The 21,090-nt window shown below is 43.1% G+C and overlaps 1 protein-coding gene across 2 annotated transcripts in view; it reads left to right on the forward strand.

Moving 5' to 3' along the window:
* Window positions 1–21,090, forward strand: part of MTHFD1 (methylenetetrahydrofolate dehydrogenase, cyclohydrolase and formyltetrahydrofolate synthetase 1) — a 46,305-nt gene that overhangs the window by 1,887 nt on the left and 23,328 nt on the right. Inside the window, exons 2-13 of one of the 2 annotated variants that reach the window (XM_026114088.2) lie at window positions 6,765–6,849; window positions 9,099–9,158; window positions 9,872–9,925; window positions 10,263–10,399; window positions 10,601–10,701; window positions 11,059–11,195; window positions 12,873–12,984; window positions 17,727–17,854; window positions 18,492–18,589; window positions 19,500–19,673; window positions 20,177–20,313; window positions 20,610–20,656. In XM_026114088.2, coding sequence (XP_025969873.2) covers window positions 6,765–6,849; window positions 9,099–9,158; window positions 9,872–9,925; window positions 10,263–10,399; window positions 10,601–10,701; window positions 11,059–11,195; window positions 12,873–12,984; window positions 17,727–17,854; window positions 18,492–18,589; window positions 19,500–19,673; window positions 20,177–20,313; window positions 20,610–20,656 — 1,270 coding nt within the window. The remainder of the gene's footprint in view (window positions 1–6,764; window positions 6,850–9,098; window positions 9,159–9,871; window positions 9,926–10,262; window positions 10,400–10,600; window positions 10,702–11,058; window positions 11,196–12,872; window positions 12,985–17,726; window positions 17,855–18,491; window positions 18,590–19,499; window positions 19,674–20,176; window positions 20,314–20,609; window positions 20,657–21,090) is intronic. The other variant, XM_064511954.1, reaches the window with a different exon arrangement.

Here is a 21,090-nt window from a genome sequence, read left to right on the forward strand (position 1 = left end):
TGTTTATGTCCAGTATAGCAAAATCATAGTGTGTGCTACAAAAGGTATTTCTCCTTTTTGCTAGTGGAGTACTTCAAGGAGGTATGAGGAAATGGACTATATACCCTGCAGGTATCTTTTTCTTACAGGTCCTCTAGAGAAATAGTGATCCAGAGAATTCTTACTGTCCAGAATACACCCACAGGCCACAAGTCTGTCAGCAGAAAAAACGATAGGCATGTGGTTTTTCTAGGAATTTTCAACTGAATTGTCTGTTGTATAACGAGGGTATCTCTGACCTTGTAGTCAACTGTACAGTTTCTTCAGTGACTTATCTTGTAGAAGTTTTTTGTCTGTCACTTTATCCTTTAACCAATAAAAGGGGTTGTTTGAAAGTCAATCAAATATTAACAGCTGAGGTGAATCTATTAGTAGGTTCCAGCTGCAAAATTCTAGGTTTCTGTGTGCGTTTTAAATGAAAACTCATAAGTACTTTGAACTTTCTTCTCCTGCCACCAAGCACCTCTTCTCTAAAGAGATGTGAAGGAAGTTCCTAATTCAGAGTCATGTGAGTTATTGGGGGAAAAAATCAGGTAGATAGTAAAATACTTATTTTTGTGAAACATATTTAAAGAGAGGGGAAAATTGTGTGTGTGTGAGAGAGTATGACAGAGAGGGAAAAAGAGAGAGAAGCAGAGAGTGCTTCCCTGTTCCAGTGTAGCAGACCCCTACAAATCAGAAGAACTTGCTGAGGAGGTAAGGCTAGTTTGTACATAGAAAGTCCTGAAAGGCTCAGAAAAGATACAAAAGAAAATAGTCATATTCAGTAGGTTTTTTTTTTTTTTTTTAAGTATTTGTGAGATTAGTGAAATGCAGTTGTATGCACAGCATACAACTACATGGGGAGGACAGCATACAGGACAGCAGGCACTGTTTTGTGTTTAGGATTTTGATGTTAAAGTTAATGCTTCTTTTGCTAAGGCTGTTTCTTTCAGTAGAAACAGATTCTAATACCTAGCACCTGAACAGTTGGTGAAAGATACTGAGAGCTGGCTAGTTACTTCTGAGTAGCTTTTTAGTAATCCGGCCTTAGATTTTGGTGCAAGTACAATTTTCTTCATGGGCAAATGAGTTGCAAAAGATGAGTTATTGTGTAACACTACAGTAAATAGTGGATTAATCCAAGTCAAAAGGACAGTGTTTTAAGTATATAAGAATGTGGAGGGTTAGAAGAAATCAACAAGCAATATGCTTAACCTTTTATTTTTTTAATTATTTCCCTACAATAAAACTTTTTTGTTTCTGTGTCTGAAGTGGATGCTCAGAGCATTGCAGTAGCTCTTTCTCACAGCTTACCTCTGCTGCAGTGAGCAGTGTGTTCAGTCATTTCCCCCAAAGTAGCCTAGGTTTAGAAAATGCCCCATCCACTCTGAGAGCCCTGGGCTTGGCTTAAATTGGTGACGAGCACCAGGAATGGAGCAGCAGTCCTGGTCTGGATTAGTGGCTGATAAATTTTGATGACAGGGAGAACTCTGAACACCCCGCCCAGCCCTTAGGGATAGGTCACCTAGTGCATTGAGGTTAAAGTACTGGATGCAGGGATGATCCCGCTAAACTTATAATTGGAGGTAACAGTGTGGTAAAGACAACCCCTTAGCTTTTCCAGACTGAGACTCAACAGTTTTATGGTGCTGCTTTGGAAACTCAAGCTCAGCCTGGTGTGAACTGAAAAATCTCCCGTGTCTGTGAGGTCTAGTTTACCAGATCCTACCTAGAAGCTTTCAGGCATGCACCAAAGATACCACACTGGATTTAATAAGCTGATGGAAATTGCATGGTCCAGTACAGTCCAATGCCACTGAGCAGCCCCAAATTATGAGCAAGAACCCATTGTGTCAGATGCTGTACAAACACAAAATAAAAAAATGGACCTTGCCTCAAAGAGGTTACAAGCTGAAAAACAAGCAAACAAAAAAACTCTACTGGGCAGCTGGGCCCCAGTGCTGTGATCTCTGCACATCAGCACCAAGCTACATGGAAAGGGAGAGTCCTCAGGGAAAAAGCATGTGACTGCCTGTGGAAGGAAGAAAATCTTACTACCAATCTTTGTCAACAAAGACCATTGTAGATAAGGCCTGAAGTATTGTTTGCAGCCACACAAACATGGTTTGAGCTCTTCTTTATTTCTGTTACCCTTGTCCCGTGATTAAATTGTTGGGTGCTTTATCTAGTAGCCTTTCTGGGATGCAGTCCTGATTGGTGTGATCCCTGTTGCAGCATGGGTGTCCACCATCAGCTAATGGTCTGGTAACACATTTGGGGCAAGCCCTTTTGTGTAAGTGTTAAAGACTCTGCTTTACAAGAATTTTAAAACTCCATTGTTCTTTTGGCAGCCAGCTTCATTTGAGAGATTCCTTATATGCTGCCTGTCCCTACCCCAATGGATTATTGTTTCCTCAGGTCAGCTGTTTTGTGGGCTTTCCAGGACAAATGTTCTGCATGTGGTGTAAAAACCTCTATTTAAAAAATAAAAGTATCGTCATATGTTTTTCTAGCCTGAGGAGTGGCTGTGTAAGTATTTGAGCTGATGCAACCACAAGAGTGGTTAAAACCCTTGGGAGTGGAGGGGTGTAGAAAGAAGCAGATGCTTCTCCTGGGAAATAATGACAGTGTGCAGGGGTCATGCAGTGGTGGTGGTACCTGAGACGAGATCAGGAGACTTGTCAGCTGATTCCAGCTCTGTCACCTGAGCAGTGTCTTCCCCCAAATGGAGCTATTTATTGGATACCAGCAGCAATTGGGTAGACTTTCCCAAGGCATTTCCATTCCAGAGCCATTCTGTTGGGACAGCCTGTGAAACCGCCGCCCAAAAAAAGAGGCTCCTGTGAACTGGTTTTCAGTTACAGAGTGACCGTTAGTTGATCCAGATTCTTCTCTGTTCTTTGGGCTCCCAGCGGGTTGTTTTGTGGCGCGCTGGCTTGCACCATGGGAAGAGTAATTGTGCTTATATAGGTTTTCGGCAGTATTTGAAGATTAAGCAGTTGCCATGCTAGTTAGGACATGGTGCCATGGCTGTTTGGAGAAAGGGAAGCTTCTTTTTCCTGGAAGCAAAAAAGCGAGTAGGGGCAGTGCTGCAGGTTGTAAGGAGGAATGGCCCCATGGGAGCACAAGAGATACCTGCAACAGATGCTACTGAGCATGTACTTTAGCAGGACATGGCCTGGAGCTTAATGAGGAACTCTGAGTGTGCTTTCAGACTAGTTGTTCAGTGCTCAGAAGGCTACAGACTGCAGAGACTGGGGTGAGGACATTAGTAAATCAAACTGCATGCTTCATCTTCGCCTAACTGTGGCACAAGTGGTGTCATTTCCCAAAGGCAAGTGTGCTTGAGGGACAGCAGCCCTGACCAAAGTGGTGGAGGACCTAGGGAGAACCCTGAGCCTTATACAGCTGTTTCTGGAGGGCTGCAGCTGGAGTGCTTCTGATGCATGCGCTGCCATGTTCGGTGTTGTATAGTGAACTGTCTGGGAGGTCAGCCTCTGCCACCGTGTCAAGATGTGTCAAGTTTTAGCTGAAGTGCTCTGGTGGAGACTATAATCTAGAGTTGATAAGTGTGTGGGTTGTAATAGTGAGATCTGTGTCTGACAAGGGAAGGTGTGCTCTGTCAGGGTGGGAGGCTGCAAAAGAAACACCCGAACTACCTCCGAAACCTTTGTTGGAAGATTGTGATGCCGGAGAAGAGGCCAAACCCTCCTCTTTGGAGGCAGACATCTTCTGGAGCATCATTGTCTCTAAAGGAAGCATTTGCTCACTCGTCTGTTTGACAATATTCACACAGGCCCTGGGCCTTATTATCCATGGACAGGACAGAAACACAGCCTGGTGTTGTCTTCAGTTTGGGGGGGTGAATGCTCACACCCCAATCATCCAAGCCACTGCACGTACAGAGTCCCACAGGAGTGGCAGCGGGGTCTGCCTGCGGAGGAGCAGGGTGGGAGCTGTGTTCCTCCCTCTCCTTGCAGCGGAGCTGGAGGATGCTGATCTGTCCTCTGCTGGGAAATTCACTTGATGAAATGAAATTCAGCTTACTGCTGCAGTTTAGGGAGAAAAAGGCCAACAGATTCTTTAATTTTGGAGGTGGCTTTTTCCTTGTATGTTCAGAGCCGTGTGCTGTCTTTAACCTGGATGGACCCTGGACCCTCGTTTGCCACGTGAGCTTGTTTGTGGGACAGTGTACGCACACAGGAGGGGCTTAGTGTCAGAGGGAAGGCTTTTGGAGGAACCATGTGCAGATGAATTGCAGATTTGTGTAAAAAGTAAAAAGTATTTCATACTGATAATAAAAATGCTGTTGATAATTTATCAATATGAATTCTTAATCTTTGTGAAGACTTATAAGCCACAATCTAATTTTGCAAACTGTATCACTAAATAGCTACTGGCTTGCAAAGATTATTTTGTAATGTATTTATAACTCTGCAGAGTTAAAATAAGGATTTTTTTTTAAACTGAATTTTCTTTCAAACCTCTGTGTCTGTGGTTTTTCTTGCAACTAGGGAGCAGTGGTAGTTAGTTAACACTAGGTGGCCATCTAACAAATGATTTCTCTCTTCTAGGCTCTGAAACCAAATCAGCACTGGCAGCACCACTTTTTCGTGTGTTTGTTACCTTTCTTCTGTAGCTGAAGGGGAAATGAGCTAGTGCTTAATTACAGAAAATGACAGTAATATAACATGTGAGCAGTCGTGGCTGCTGGGGGTAAAAGCATGTCATAGCTGTGCTTCACAGAGGAGAGAGGGGAAACTAGACCCTTCAGTTGGACTATTTCTCCTCCACAGAGGAGACCAGATTAAAAGTAAAACCCAGATCTGAGACTCTTTACAGTTGACTGTCCTTTATGAGAGCTTTATTACACTGTAAATCATGATACCTCTGGTATGTGTTTGCATTTCTTCTTGTTTGCAAGTCACAGGCCAGTGCTATTTGCCTCATTGCCTCCACTGCATATAGTTACCAGTGGCTGGTCTCAGAAGTAAGTCCCTCAAAGAGCTGGCCCACAGCACCTGCTCAGAGGCTATGCACAGTGGGTTTCCGATGTTGCTTGCAATGGCTGTGTCGTTATTATGGGCTACTTGGGACTTCAGGCAGTATCATGTCAGGAGCTGTAGTGTTAATGCCTTCCCTAGGGGCTTACAGCTGAAGTGTAAGGAGGGGTAGTAGGGGTCTTTTGCCACCCAGCAGATGAACTTTTGCCACTTCAGCATGAAGAACTGATAGGACAGGGCCGGTGAGTTCAAAAAACAGTATCATAGAAAGTCAGTCTTATTGTCAAGTCTTACAGAGTGATAGCTAAAGGAGGCCTAGGAACTAGTTCTGAAGTAAGATGAAGAACACCCTCCTTTACCAAAACTTCTTGTTAAGAGATTTGAAAAGCTAGGCCAGAAGCAGGCACCTATAAATACTCTGAACCAGCACCTCAGATGCAGCTGGGCTCTGACCATGTGATTTGGGATGCAGCAGGGGAGATGTGTGATTTGGGCCGCAGTGTGGGTCGGCAGGCGGCCGGGTGGTTCCCCTGAGAGGCGAGCGAGAGCAGCCTTGGGGCTGCTTCCGGCTGGGCCCGCTGCGACGGTCCCCTGGGAACAGTGCGGCTGGGTTGCAACAGAGCAGCCTGCTATTCCTGGTTCCCTTTCGTCTTGCCTCCGGCATTTCTGATTTGGAGTTTATAGTTGCAGGGTAGAGTTGGTTTGCTTGGCTACTTGTCCTAGATTTCCCCTAAATGGCCGGAATTGCAGTCTCCCAGGTGGAATTCACTACTTCCTCCATTACAGTATCCTTGCTGCATTTTTAACCAACTGGCACCAACAGCATCTTCTTCAGTCTGGGAAGTGTGGTTCCCCTCGGGAAGTAGCAGACTTTGTGGTTACTGTTCTGAGGGTAGATGAGCACAAGGAGACCATCGATTAATCAGTGAATCCTCTTGTGCTCCCATCTTGAAGCTGTATTTTAATAACTGTGTCTTTACACATGTCTTCACTAAAGGGTTAACCTGAGCTGTGTACCAAGGTTTAGCTCACTTTGATCACTGCTTCACTTCTCTCTCCCGTTCTCCTTGGGTTCACATGGAAAAATCTTGGCCATGTTTGGAAGTGCTCGGATGGGGACATTGTCCTGCATGCATGCTGGCAAGTGCAGAAGCAGACTGGAGGTAGGAGGGTGACTGAGGACTGCAGCACATCACAGCGAGGTTAAGCAGACAAGAAATGGAAACAAACAGTATTGGCCAAATGTAGCAATGATGTATCCTCGTGGACCTCTTGTATAGCCATTTTCTAGAGTTTTGCCATTCTAGATTCATCATCCTTTGCCAGGACAGCATGTATGGCAATGTTGTGACTGGTGCCTGTGGCAGATGGGTGGACTTGATAAGAGTGTGTACAGAACGGTGATTCACTTTTGAGTAGAGAGTTTCAAGTCCCGACAATTTCCATGCTGTGTTTTGTACATTTTTTTCCCTTGTATCCTGTGTGACTGCTATGTGAGGAGGAAGGTGGAGAAGCACTAAATGGACTTTAAACCAAGGTAGAAGTTAGCCAAGGGTTTGAATTCTCATACAGTGGTAAATCAGGAATTGAAAAGTCTGCGTATGGGCAGATTGGCAAATGCACATTTATGCCTTGAGTACACAAGTCTCAGAGATCTCCAAATAAGATGAATGTCCATAAATTGCTAAGACGCTTTGGAAGCATCATCCAAACTATTTTATTTTTCTTCACACTCTTCAGACAAGTGAGAGAGAGACTAAAGAAGCAAGTTGCTGAGATGAAGGAGAAATTCCCCGGTTTCAGACCAGGACTCGCAATTCTACAGGTACTGCGTTCTTTAATAACTACAGAATATCTGTGTCACTTAGCAGTAGTAAGTGGGCATCTGATCAGCTTCACCAAAACTGCTTTGCAAAATGGCAATGCTTTATAATGAACAAAAGTGCTGAGTTCTGTGCGGGATGTTAACACAGCTCTGTAATGTCTTTTTGCCAGTTACTGGGGCCCAGAAACAATGTTTTTCTTTTTCTTTTTTTTTCTTTCTCTCCTCTGACAGTTGTCATTCTCTGTCTGGACTGCTGTGTATGTGAAATGATGAAAATTCTTGCCTGTGAACAGGAAGCAGTACTAGCAGAGTCTGTTTGGGTCTTCGCAAGTCTACTTGGGTCTTTGCATTTGTGTAAGCCCCAAAGTCTGTCAGCTCTGAGACGTGTTTGTACCAGAAATGTTAGAGCTGGGAGGTTTATTAAGGGATTTGGTGTGCTGTTATGTGAGAACATGGAGGAAAAAAAAAAGCCCTGGCCAAGAAGAGTGTGAGTGCAGGGATGGAACAGAATCCCATTGCTGGATTTGATGTCTGTCATAAGTTTGATTAAATGCTAGCATCTATGCAGAAATGTTTGTGGAGCAAAAAAACCCCCACTCTTGTCAGTGCAGGCTTCGGGCCTGTGTGTTTGACAGAATTAAGTGGATTTTTTTCCTTGCAGCTGTGAAAAATGGAAGCTCTTTGGTCAGCTGTTTAGATCAGAAGGTGACTAGCTGTAGCAAGTGTCAGGTAGCAGGAAAGAACTATGTAGCTGCAGAGAGTTGATGTGTTGAAAGAGGATGTTTGCAGAAGTGGCTTCTGTTCTTACTTACTATTTTGGGCTCCTGAAAAGCTCTTGGTGCCTGTCTGGATTCCAGTGCTCAGACCATTATAGTGTACAAAGAAATCGCTCCCCTTCAATGCCAGGAACAAATTTGGTTCTTTCCTTCTTGGTTTTGCTTTCCATTAGCTTCAAGGAGATCATCTCTACAGACATCTTGTCTTCGGTTGGATAGGAGGAAGGGGGAAAGTCTTTTATTTAAAGTGTAGCAAGGGATGCTTTGGTGGAATTTGCTGAACTGCTGACCTTGGAAACTGTCTTCATAAATTACTGCCTTTCTGGTAGTGTTACTGAAGTCTTTTCTTGTTGGCCTGGGTTCTCATCAGTCCTGGGTATCTCAGAGTAATTAATCTTTTGTGACCTATTTGCTCTTTGGCTCTTCAAGCCAAAGCTCTTTCTCAGGCTAAGTCTGTGGTTGGGGAAGCTCATCTCCTGATACTGATATTCTCATCTGTCTATTTTTCAGCTGTCTAAATCAGGAGAATTAGCTGTTCCTGATACATAGCACTGCACACACTTATGTTTCCTTTTCTTGGGATGTGGCTGATGTGCTCTGAGCTGAGAGAATAAGTCAGCTAATCTTGGATTTTGTCCAGTGGTCAAGCATGTTCTCTCTTGCACACTATAAATGTTCTTTCTCTTGACATCTCCTGCTGCTGTCTCTATTTATCATCTTTTCTGTCTTGTATGAGGTATACCCTTTCCTAAACGCAGCAGACTGTAAAGTGGAAAGAGCCCCTTTGTCTAGGGAGGAGGAACCAGTGCATGCTGGGTGATAAGACAATGCAGTTACCCCTGCAGCTTGTAATTCGTGTGAGAACTAGGGATTGCTCCCCAGTATGAGGGAAATGGGTTTCAATTGTATGCTTACCAGGGTTTTTTTGAAATGTAGTGGTACTATAATTGCCCAATATTGCCAAAAACTACAGGCGTCAGTTCTACCTACTGCTTTCTTTTGAAGCATTTTGTGCATCACTTTATTCTTGTTTTGTTTTCCTTAGGTAGCTAATTTCTTAATTCCTACGTATCAAAGAGGCCCAACTTCTCTGAAAACCTTAATCAGATAATTGGATGTTATAAGCACCTGCTGATCATGTTAATTAACTGGTCATTTAAACCTCTCAGAAGATATGACAAGCAGTTATTTTTCTGCTCTGGAGAGCTCTGTGTTTCTAAGGTTTTTGAACAGCTGTAAATGCTGTTTATTTAAGAGACCAGACAGCCTCTCTTTAGATGCCTTTTACTTGAAAGGACACTTTCCTGTTAGCTAGACTGTCTATAGCCTGTATCAGTGTGTCTTACAGTTATTCAAGCATACCTCTGTCTCCTTGGTGTAGCTCAGACAAAGGAAGCCAACGATTAAGCCCATCTCAGTCTTTGACTGGGTCTCTACTCTGTGGTGTGACTCAACTGTCTTTTTCAACCTTAGGTTGGAAATCGGGATGATTCGAACCTCTACATTAATATGAAGCTGAAAGCTGCTGCTGAGGTAATGCCCAGACTCTTAAACCCTCCTATGGCTGGCCAAGCATGAACATGGAAAAAAATCCCGAGAGTCAAGTAGCTTTGTTTATGCTCTGCCTGTATTGAAGAAACCAGTGCTGGCCTGAATTCCTTGTTATAAGGAGAGAGTATAGATGTCTAACCTGAGACTTAGCCATGTGTTCCGTTCCAGTAACGACAACGTGGTTGGTGCAGTGTTCGGTATAATCAACCCTTAAATCCCACGTGCCTGAAGTACTGCTATTTTGTCAATCCTGACCCATGGCCATGCGCTTATCTTCCTTCTGTACGTTGTTGATGTGTACCTGCAGTTGCCTTGCATCGATGACTGAATGGTACATTACATCCTACAGCAGGACTGGAAACATAGATGAGTTCCTGTTTCCCTAGGGGATAACCGGCATCTCCTCTGCTGACCTTTGAGAGCAGTGTGCTGTCAAGCCAACAGGATGATGTTCATTCCAGAAGCTGAATGGGACAGTAGAGATACAGACCAGTCTATCTAGGCAAAGCACTGATCTTTCATCTTCTTTCATTGATGGTATTTCCAAATAATAGGACTATACCCACAGAAAATGGAGATAGACCTGGGAAATAAGAGAGAATGTACCTGAGGGTGGGCTGGAGTGAGAGAATGTCTAGGTCAATCTCTCATGTCAGTTCAGAAATCAGATAACTTGTGGGTATTCTCATTTGCAGATTGGGATCAGTGCCAATCACATAAAACTGCCAAACACAGCCACAGAAGCTGAGGTAAGTGACATAGTAATGAAGAATACTTAATTTTGGTTTTGAGCTAAAAGGATGAACTTTATCTTTGCCCTCTGATTTTATAAAAAGACTCCTTGTTCTAACATACTAACTTACAACAAAAGAACTGGAACCAGTTTTTTTTTTTTTTTTTTTTAAAGAGACTTTAACAAGTATACTTCTAAAATGAAACAAATACAAGTCATTTATACTCATGGGTGGAGAAACTAAATACACTGAATGTATCTCTTAATTGAGCAGATTGTGGGGGGTTTTTTCCCTGGCATCAGGCTTATTTTACTTTATTGACCATCAGGTTTTTGATCTTTCCTTGTTGTAGGTCCTCAAGTGCATTGCCTCTTTGAATGGAGACCCTGCTGTTCATGGCTTTATAGTGCAGCTGCCACTGGACTCTGATAAACCCATCAATACAGAGAAAATAACCAATGCTGTTGCACCTGAGAAGGATGTAGATGGGTAAGCCGACTTCACCATTGGAGAGCAGAGAGCATGACAGCTACTCTAGAATGATTTTTTTTTTCTTTTGAATGACCTCTGTTGAATTCTGAATCAAATTAAAAATTTTAAAAGCAGATTAGCATAAATATTGGTATTTTGGAAGCTGTGTGATCATGAGGCGGGGAATCTTAATTGTCCTTTTTTTCTTTCAAAATACAGCTTAAGCAGCATCAATGCCGGGAAACTCTCCAGAGGAGACCTTGGAGACTGCTTTATTCCCTGTACACCGAAAGGATGCATGGAACTTATCAGGCAGACAGGTAAGGATGTTTTCACTATTCATGAGGATGTTAGTCTTCAGTGAGAGGCTGTGTATATTGCAGAGTACATTGATGCCTTTCTGTGTTGCATGGCAGCTTTTGTTGAGATGCCCCATTTCATCTCTGTCATTCCAGATAGGAAAAGAGCTGGTTTTAAAGCTGTCCTTCCTTCTTTCCTTCCTTCCTCCCAACTCTCAAAGCCCCTATCACATGCAGCCCAGGAGAAAAATAGTATCCTGAGCTAGCAGAGCCAGATTTCAACTGACCAAAAACTCCAGACCTGTTTGAATTTGTTGGTACTGGGATGCACGCTGACCTATTTTTACTCTTATCATAACACTGGCTTTCTTGGTACAGGCATCCAAGTTGCAGGGAAAAGAGCTGTAGTGGTTGGCCGCAGTAAGATTGTCGGTGCTCCCATGCATGACCTGCTGCTCTGGAATCACGCAACAGTAACCACCTGCCATTCAAAGACCTCGACTCTGGCTGAGGAGGTAAGGACAGGATGGATGTGTTAGGCTACGGTTTTAGCTGCTGCAAGCCAGTGCTACCAACTGGTCATTACTACCCTATGTTGTCTAAGTAGCTGGACCTGGGCTGTTTTTCATGCGAAACAGTTTCCCAGTCCTCTTCACTGCATGGTTGTATGATTGCTTGTACTGCAGTAGGGTTAATGCTGGGTTGAAGCGAGACTTGTGCTGTGTGCTGACTGAGACTTCCATTAGTTAAACACTGAAGGTGGGATGTGTGCATGCATCACATTCTCACGCACAAGCACTCAAACCAGAAGTGGTCTGTGCTATAGGAACTCCTACGTTCGTGCAAGAGAAGAAGCTTACTTGGGAGCTATATTTAAATTTTTACTTGCCCTTGATTTTTGATGCTGTTTGGTATAGGTGGCTGTGTCTTGGGGATTATTGGCAGTGGGGGTCCCGATTATTTTTGGTGCTTAACTGGAAGGTCGTAATTGTAATAATGAAATTACTTCTGTTTTCTGTGGGCAAATGCTGAGCATTTAATCATCCCTTTCAATAATCTCTAGTAGTGGCCTACAAAATATTACATGTCTGTCCATCTCTGTCCCCCCCTCACCCCCCCCCCCCCCCCCCCCGAAAAAGCCAGGTCGCCTTTTGCTTTAGTGGCTGAGAAATGCTGGACCAAATGGTCTTCTCCAAATTTCCTTCAGGACTATTTTCTATGACTGGGAGTTGGTACCATTTTCTTCTTTAGCGGTGAGAATGACAGAAATAGCATGTGTTGCTGTGCTGCCACCTACTTGGATTTTGTTGAGCAATCAAAACTGCCAGGCTCTGTAGGCAAGTATTTCAAGCTGGGAAGGGGGTAGGTGTATTTGAATATAACTCACAAGGCAGATCAGAAATGCTGCAAAGCTTCATGTGATAGAGTTGCTGTTCAGTCAGGCTGTCATTAAGTTGATTAACAATTGAAGTGCTAATTCTAAACAAAATCAGAGAAGTAACTTATCTCCCTTTACACGAATTAAAAGAAAAAAGTCCATGGGGTAGCAGCTTCCTAAACAAACATGAATGAAGCAGCACAAGAAGTGACAATGAGCTTTAGTCTGAGTTTCTAATAGCAGCTTCACAGCCAGATTTGTCAAACTTACTGCGTACTGTCTAAACAAATATTGCTGCTGAATTACAATTGGCTTTCCTTGGAGTTGCATGTTTCATGGTCCTGGACATAAAAAACACAGTGCTGCTACAAGTGAAGCACAGCTTAGAGCTCTGCGCAGAGGTTGTTCTTGGCTGCTGCCTGATGAGTGCTGGCTGTATTTCTGGTACCGAAAAGAGCAGCTCAACATGCAGGGAGGACGGAAGGGAGGAAGGTTAGAATATGCAGAAGACTTTCATTTTTATCTAGAAGTAGTGTGTGTGATCCACTTAAGAATCATGGAAGAGTTCAGAGGAGGTTCTGAAGTGTTGACTAGCAACAGTTCAGGGTAGGAGTGTGAAAACAGGCTGTAATTTCTGGCTGTGGGAACTTGTCCTTTGCAAGGAACTGCTAGCTACTTTTAATTGCTGACAATGCCCCCAGTTAGCGAGCCCACAGTTTCACCACAGTTTGAGCTGATCTGAGCTGGGCTGGAGCAGTCCTGCCTTTCTCCACTGCTTGTGTGATACCGAGTTGTTTTTTTGGCTTTTTTGTAGGTTGCTAAAGCTGATATCCTGGTGGTTGCAGCTGGTAAAGCTGAAATGGTAAAAGGTGAATGGATCAAACCTGGTGCAATTGTAATTGACTGTGGAATCAACCATGTGCCAGGTGCGTGGGTAATGTATAAAGAGTGAAGATTTGTTTACTTGTATATAAATACAGTTGCTAAGTAAGTACATGGATACTGTTTCCTTGGTGTTTCTTCCACATGGACTTTTTTTCTCTTTTAAGTCTCTGTCTTAGGTAATGATGGCAACCCCTGAAGATGCCATAATAAAAAAATAATTAAAAATTTTTTTAAAAGGTTGGTCTGAACTACTGCTCTGTGCTGATGAAGCACACCAGCAGCAGTTTTGTCTCTGCCTTCAGTGTGGCCGGTGATCTGTAGGGCAAAGAGGAGGCCTATGAAATATTACAACAAAATATTCATGAATAATTTGCTACAACTACACAGTGAAATCCTGCTGCTGTTGTCACTTGTAAGCGTGGAGTTTTGCTGTCGTTAGTTTGTGCAGTTAGATCCGATTAAGCTGTTCTGTCTGAAACGCATAAATGGCATGCAGTCTCCTAAAGTAGCTGTGGATTTGTTGAACCACAACTTTAACTTCTTAGGCTTGAATGGCTGCTGTTTTGAGACAAAACAGCTTCTGCAAGGGTATGGGTGACAGTGGCTCTGGCATAGAACAGCGTGTTTGAATGTAGTGGATTTTGGGGTAGGATTTCACTTAGCTGCTTTTTTCTTGTGAAGGAGGAGGAGACGGTCTGGCAATTTCTGTTTTCACCTCATTTTAAATCCAAATTACACATATTGAATGATACGGAAAATTAGTCACCATCCAGCTATCTCTGTGCTACGCCCACAAGGCTTTTAAAAGGTAGTTTTCATAATTAATCAGTCATTTGTTGCCGTTATTTAATGGAATGTAAAGAAATTTCTCTTGTACTGCTCAACAGTCTTGTTCTTCAGAGATGACATTTGAGTTGCATTTAAAAACATTAGTCCTCTGCCTAATTAAAATTAAAAAAAAAAGTCATCTGCTGTTGCTGTTTGTTGCCTGATGTATTTGTACCAGCCTACCCAAACTTAGGCAACTTGCCAAAAACCACAGGACCACCTCTGATTTGCACAAAGCAGAGTGGAATGGAGCCTCCCTCACTAACATGTTGCAAATAAAACTGCCGTTGTGTTTCTGACATATGATGGTATGACCATTGTTTCAGGCCTGATGTGAACTGCATCTCTGAGGACACATCCCTGTTTTCTTGCAGTTCCCCTGCCTCGGGCAGTGCTCTAAGATTTGAGCTTCTGGTGTGGCTAGCCCAGTCAGTGTTACCTGCCAGCACGCCTGTGGCGATGTGAGACTCAGTGGTCAGGGCTCGAGAGTATACCATGAAAATTGTCAGATTTTAAAATTATGGGTGCCACTGACTTTTCTGTGGTTTTCTGAAGCTGCTGAGTTTATCTAGCTCCTCCTTCCCTTCTGATAGGTTGCAAAAGAGTTTTCAGTGGTATCTTTTGGGAAGCCAGTGCCAGAACTCTGTGAATTACAATGATGCAAGGAAAATGGCAGCAAGTTTGCCAGCTTCTCCAACTACAACACTAGATAGAAAGAGTGTCACTGCTTGCTGTGGCTGTGCTTTGAATACTGGGGATGAAATAGCACAGTTGCCTTACAGCTTACCATAGTTGGGTGCCTGTGTAGATGTGATTTGCAGCTGGAGGACAAGGAGATTTCTGAATGTGCCTATCTTTGCAATGGGAGTCCCCGTAGAGGTGATGTTGCTGGTGGTCTAATTTGGCATGTCCATACAAAGTAGCTTCATGCAGGCTTGCAAAGTTGCAGCTAGAAAAGTTATAGCTACATAGCACCAGCAAATGCAGCCATTTTGCTTTTGAATGGAGGCTGGCTCCAGTTTGGAGGCTAGAGTAGGCAGACCCAGTCTGGGTACATCTGGCTTTGCATATGTGTGTGTTACAGCTGAACAGAACTTCCCGTTTTCTCTCTGGGCAGAGAGAGGGAAAGAGAGGACCCCTTGAAACATCAAGCCTGGAGCAGACAAGGTGTGTCATGTTCCCTTCCCAAATTGAATTGTATTTGCCTTTCTCTCCCTACTGCTGCTATTGGAAGGCTAGAACTAGTCCGGCAGATGTCCTGGATGCCTTATTCTAGGCCTGTAGAAATTGCTCTGCTATAGGAAAGGAGAGGAGTGCAGACAGAGGATATTCCCAGAGATGGCAGTCTCCAAAGTGTACCTCTCTGAGTTCTGATAAAGGAAGCAACCCAGTTCAGAATCGTCTGATGCTGTGGGATTTTGTAGCCTCAGCCAGGAAGGAACCTTGAACATTGGGATGTGAGAGCAGCAGAAGAGGATCAGCCTCTGTGGATCTCTGTGTCATGTGATTCAAATGCCAGATGAACTAGAAAGGCGCTATAGAGAGCCTTGACTTGATGCTCTGTTTAGATCTCCATGTAATGGGAATCAAGCTGGCATCATAGGCCTATAAGATCAGACTGTGTTGAATTTCTCGTGAAATGCCATTCCCACTGATGTCCAGAAAAAGCAGCAGCCCATTTTCTCTACCTGCAAGCAGGTGGCTTAATGTTGTGCAGATAAGTGTCATGTGTAGTCTTGTGCCCTTGAAGTCACATGTCCACCAGAAACATGTTACGGATACACGTATGCAGGAGGGAGATAACTGAAGCAAGGTTGATTGGAAGCCATTCCCAGCCCTGGCTTGCCAAACTGGAGTGAGTCAACAGCCTGAGTGCAGCTTCTGGATCAGAGCTATCTTCCATGCAGCCATCTCTGGAGGTAGATGGAGATAATCATGCCTGTCTATCCCATGTGTGTAGACATGTCCTTTGTTTCTTTGATCTCAAAGTCCTTGGATGCTGTCTATCATATGTTATAGCTGGCTAGAGAACCTACTGGACCAAGGAAGACATGCAGGCACTGGGAACAGTTATAGAGTTGCTGATGCTTGGTAACTAGATTGTTTTTAAAAGAGCAGGAGGATGAGTATTGAGGTGAAATCATGGGGTTAAGAAAGGCAGAAACTGTTGATGGGAGATTTCCTTCAAAAAAAATTTTTTTAAGGTAATTCAGTAGCTCCTAAGTTTCTCTCAGCAGTGCTTAGCATGTGGTGTGGAAGCAGAGGCATGGATTTTTTTTTTTTTTTTTTTTTTTTTTGGCTTGTGCTCATCACTGTGTCTGTGTAGCAGATCAGGCTGTTTGTGTTTGGAGTGCCTAATGCATCATTTGTTTTCTTCATTCTTGGGGCTGGAGTCTTCCTGGCTGGGGTGACTGGTAAGCTTGCTTTGCATCCTTGGAAGAAAATGTAATTGTATTATTTTCCTTTTGCATCCTTAATTAAACTGCTCTCTGGGTTGGGAGGCCAGATTGCTCTGCAATTCAGGCAGCAAAGCTGACAGTTGCTGTAGAAACACTGCTTAACAGCTGTGATGTTGTTCAAGCTTTGAACTTTGGTGGGGGGGGAAGCATTGCTTAAAACACAAACGCAGCAAAACATCCAAACTGCTCATTGTCAGTAACAATGCAGCTAAAAAATAGTGTTGGTGGGAGCTGCTTTTGTTCGCTCTTCAGTTTTACTGTAATCAGCTGTTCAGGAGTTTGATTTCTCCTCCACTCCTCCCTCTCACCAAATGTATGTTAAAGTTATTGATTATGTTCTGTTCAAACATACCCTTACTGTATGCAATATAATATTTCGGTGTAGCAACATTAAAATCTATCTTCAGGTTTTTTACACCACTTAAAGTTCCCTGGAGTTGTCATAACTGAAATAAGGATCTGCCACTCTAGGAGAGAAACTTAAATTGGCTTTTTTATGTTGTGTCTAAAATCAGTGAGTTTCTTAGATGACAGTGCCAGTTTACTAATGAATTTTCTCTTTTGCTCCTTACAGCTGAGCTTTGCTGGTCACCAGTGAATAGGTCGCCACTGGGGAAAAAAAAATGCTGTATCTGCTTCTGAATTGTTAGGCTGCATAGCTTAGCAGGTGATGGCATTTTTCTGCCAGAGAGAAAAGAGGTTACTCTGCTGGAGCTCTTTTAAGCTGCCTGGGAGGTTTGTTTTGACAAGAGACTCTGATCTCTGTGAGCTGCGGTGTTTACTGGTGCATCATCAGAAAGGTAGTGAGTGACTGAAAAGCACAGCACATTCTGCCTTTGGTTTCTGTAAAGGCATGTGATTTTATTCAATAATAAGGCCTAGATTTCCTCAAGAATGGAAGAGGAAATGTAAATCTGGGTTTTTGTTTTGTATGGTTGACAAGCAAACCATATTTGTTCTCTCATGTCTTCTAGACCTTTGTTTCATATTGCTTTCAGGCTGGAAGCTGTACTGTCTCTTCAGAGCAATACAGCAGGAGTTGTGAGTGGATGGTTCAGCTGACATCTCTACTGTATGTCTCATTTGCTTTTTATACCTCAACAGATCTGAGACCTGGGCTGTGGTTTTGGTCCCTCTGCTACCAGAGCTGCATTTCTTTTGGCATCTTCTTCAAACTGCCCTATGGGGCGTATGCTATTGAGAAAGTACCTGCATCCTCAGAGAAGGAGAGACCCTCTGATCCAACTCGCCTGAGGATAAATGGTGCCTAATGGGCTAATGGGTTGCATGAGCCCTGACAGTATGCTCTGAATGAAGTCTAGTGGTAACAGCTTGTCCTGTGCTGTTGTTTAGTTTTTTATTTGCAGCTTCCTGGAGATTCAGCTTCTGATTTGGTTACTCCAACAGCGGGAAAGACTTGTGCATCAGTCAGTGCTGCCTTCTCTGTTGTTTTGATGAAACATGATCTGTATAGCTTTTTTTCCTTAAATCCCCAGACAGCACAAAAGCCAGTGGGAAGAGAGTTGTAGGAGACGTGGCATACAATACAGCAAAGGAAAGAGCTTCTTACATCACCCCTGTGCCTGGTGGCGTTGGGCCTATGACTGTGGCCATGTTAATGCAGGTATGTGAGCAGCCTGTGAGACTGCTGGTCATTTCCTCTGCATTTGCCTTTTGGGGTGTGTTGCAGCTGACCGTTACCACGCTGCTAAAAACAACTGTGTTTCCTTCTTTTTTTACAAAGGTCTAGACCAATTAGGATTTCCAAGTCCTAATTCAAACAATTTGGATTGAGTTAACTGAGGGAGAAGATACACCTAAAGGAAATGTTAGGACAGAAGTGTTTTTTTGTTTTTTGGGAGGTTTTTTTGACTGTGGCCTCTTAGAGCTATGAGAAATAGGCTTGTTTTACAAAGCTTTGTGTGTAGTTCTAAAACTATCCACAAGGTGATGGGATAAAGGGGAGAATAACAGTATAAGCCAGCTCCCTCTTGTTCCCTGCTTTGCTCAAGAGAGCCTGCTGGCACAGAATGCAAAATAAATAAATAAATCAGTGCACTGAAAGATGTATTTTTTTTTCTTTTTAAGAAAATTACAAGCAAAACCTTAGTCTGGATTTTTAGCAGTGACTTTAATCAAAGCACTTTGTGTTAATCCGGACTGAGACATAGGGGAGGGAAATCTGTTCTAAGCCTCTGGGTGTTAACCATCATAGTTCGTACAGCAGTGATTGCTACAGTATATGCTCATGTTCATTTTAGAGCACAGTGGAGAGCGCGCAACGTTTTCTGGAGAGGTTCCAGCCTGGAAAATGGAACATCCGATATAACCAGCTTACCCTAAAGATGCCTGTTCCAAGGTAATGCTTTCAGTGAAGCCACTGGGAGTATTCATGCAGTATAGTATTCACTTATATTCTCAAGCTTTGTATAATACAGGGCATCCATAAGAGCACTGGTGGCCAGCTTGTTTAGAAAATGAACCACTTTGTTTTGATTTTTTTTTTCTTTTTAAATTGCTTTCTTTTGTAAAATGATGGCAATGTTATAGGCCTGGCCCAAGAGAATAATGTGTCTGGGTAGATTTCGTCATTTCCCTAGAGCCCACTGGATTTACCAGGGCCCCACTTCAGTGCAGGACTAGTGTTTAATTTCATAGGACCATGCGAATCCTTCCAAGGTTGATTTGCACAGATCGCAGCAGAGGTTGTAGTTTGAAAAGAGATATGAGAAAACACTGCGAGGCCTTCCTAAGGGAGCAGAACTAACTTGCGGTGCTCCTATGATATGCATTGCCATTTTACATTAATGTTGTACTTCAGAGAAGTGTACGCTCAGGTCATATGGATATCATTAAGGCATAAGCATGGACTTCCACAAAATAGTTTGGGCCAGCTATATGATTGCTGACTCAGCAAGTAGCACAGCACTCTTCTTTTTTGGGAGCTTTTCAGTCTGACATAACAAAAATGTAGCATCTTGACATAGGAGCTGTTGGTGTAAAGCCCCCAAGGAACAGTTCAAAATATGCAAAGTGCCATAAGGGAGCATAAGAAATATCTACCGAAAGGCATTCTTTGTTTATTAAAAAAAAATCTGCTTTGAACATATATCTAATCTAATGTTGGTGGCATTGATTCATTTAGCTAGGAGAGGCTGAAGCTTCCCTTTTAAAATACAGATTGGGTGTTTGTGGGTTGTGCATGCCAGAAGCAGATAATTTGTGATAAGTCTGTGTTTTATGAATTGACCTTGCTGTCTTTCTTTTAGTGATATTGAAATATCGCGATCTTGCATACCCAAGCCCATTGATCAGGTTGCAGAAGAAGTTGGCCTGCTCCCTGATGAGGTGGAGCTCTATGGCCAAACTAAAGCCAAGGTTCACCTGTCGGTTCTCAGACGGCTGCAGGACCAGCCAGATGGCAAATACGTTGTTGTTACTGGGTAGGTACTTTCCTCGCTGAGGAGACATTGCGTACGTGGTATCAAGGTGAAAAGAAATTCTGTCAGCGTGGCTTGCCACTGTATTGCCCTTTGGTAAGGTGACGATGTGAGGCGCTCTGGGGTTTAACAAATCACTCTGAAAATCTAGCCGTTTGGGAAATAGAATTATCTCTTGTGGCAAGTAGTGGGAATGTGATTTAGCAGTTCTCTTCTGGACACTCATTGTTTTGCTCTGCAGGTGAGATTTATGAAGGGCAGACTGGATCATATTCAAAGTCCTCCTAATCCAACAGTTACCAGGAAGTTGGTTTAGAGGAAAGCCATGTAATAATCTGCCAATCTCATTCCAGTGTCCAATTGCTGAAGATTAGCTGAAGTCTGAACCAATCCAGAATTTGAGTTTGCATGAAGTGCCCTCACTGGTGCCTGTGTTATGCCTGCAAGTGTTTTGACTCTCATCCACCACAAGGGCTTCATTGTGTCTGTTGTGCTTTGTACTGCAGAATAACTCCTACTCCTCTGGGAGAGGGGAAAAGCACCACTACCGCAGGTCTTGTTCAAGCTTTAGGAGCACACCTTCACCAGAACGTCTTTGCCTGTGTTCGGCAACCTTCTCAGGGGCCAACCTTTGGTATAAAAGGTATGAGTTGTTCTGTTGCTTGCAGTTGGAATGAATGGGAAAAGATGGCATTCAAAGATGGATTTTTCTTTCTCTGCTCTTATAGTTTTGTATAATTCCCAGTTAGGATTACATTTCTTTAAGAAAGGAAAACCTTGAATATGTTCTTCAGTCTTGTCCCTAACTGCTGGGCTGGGATTTTAACTAAGCTGTTCAACAGTAGGCTGCTTCTTAAAACTCTTAAGAAAATACATATGATTGCACTCTGGGCTAAGGACACCTTTATTTGCATGATTTTGACTATCGTCTCTCTGTAGGTGGAGCTGCAGGTGGTGGCTATTCTCAGGTTATCCCCATGGAAGAGGTAATTTTTAATATGAAGCCTCCTTGTACACAATAACCTGCAGACTTTCAAGAGATACTGTAGTCAGATAATTTATGAAATCTCTTTGTTTATGGCCCAGGGTAGCTGTCCAAGAACAGATGCTCGATTTCAGAAAACGTTTTTCAAAAACAAACATCATCTTTTGCTTCAGAAAGATGTCTGCATGGTCAGGGAATACTTTGTAGAACTGGGTATTCAGAATCTCTGTTCCCTGCCCTTTTCTACTGCTGAATTGCTGCATGCCCTTGAGCAAAGTACATCCTGTGCTTCCTTTTCTCAGCACTGAAATGAAAATGATAATGACTTACTACCTTTTGGAGGCATATTAAGTAGTTCTGTCAGCAGCAGTGGTCACTTACTTTTCCTGTGAGTTATTTCAGTGTGCTTCTGTTTTAGATTACTAATATGTGATG

The sequence above is a fragment of the Dromaius novaehollandiae genome, chromosome 5, assembly GCF_036370855.1.
Source record: "Dromaius novaehollandiae isolate bDroNov1 chromosome 5, bDroNov1.hap1, whole genome shotgun sequence".
Classification (NCBI taxonomy): domain Eukaryota; kingdom Metazoa; phylum Chordata; class Aves; order Casuariiformes; family Dromaiidae; genus Dromaius; species Dromaius novaehollandiae.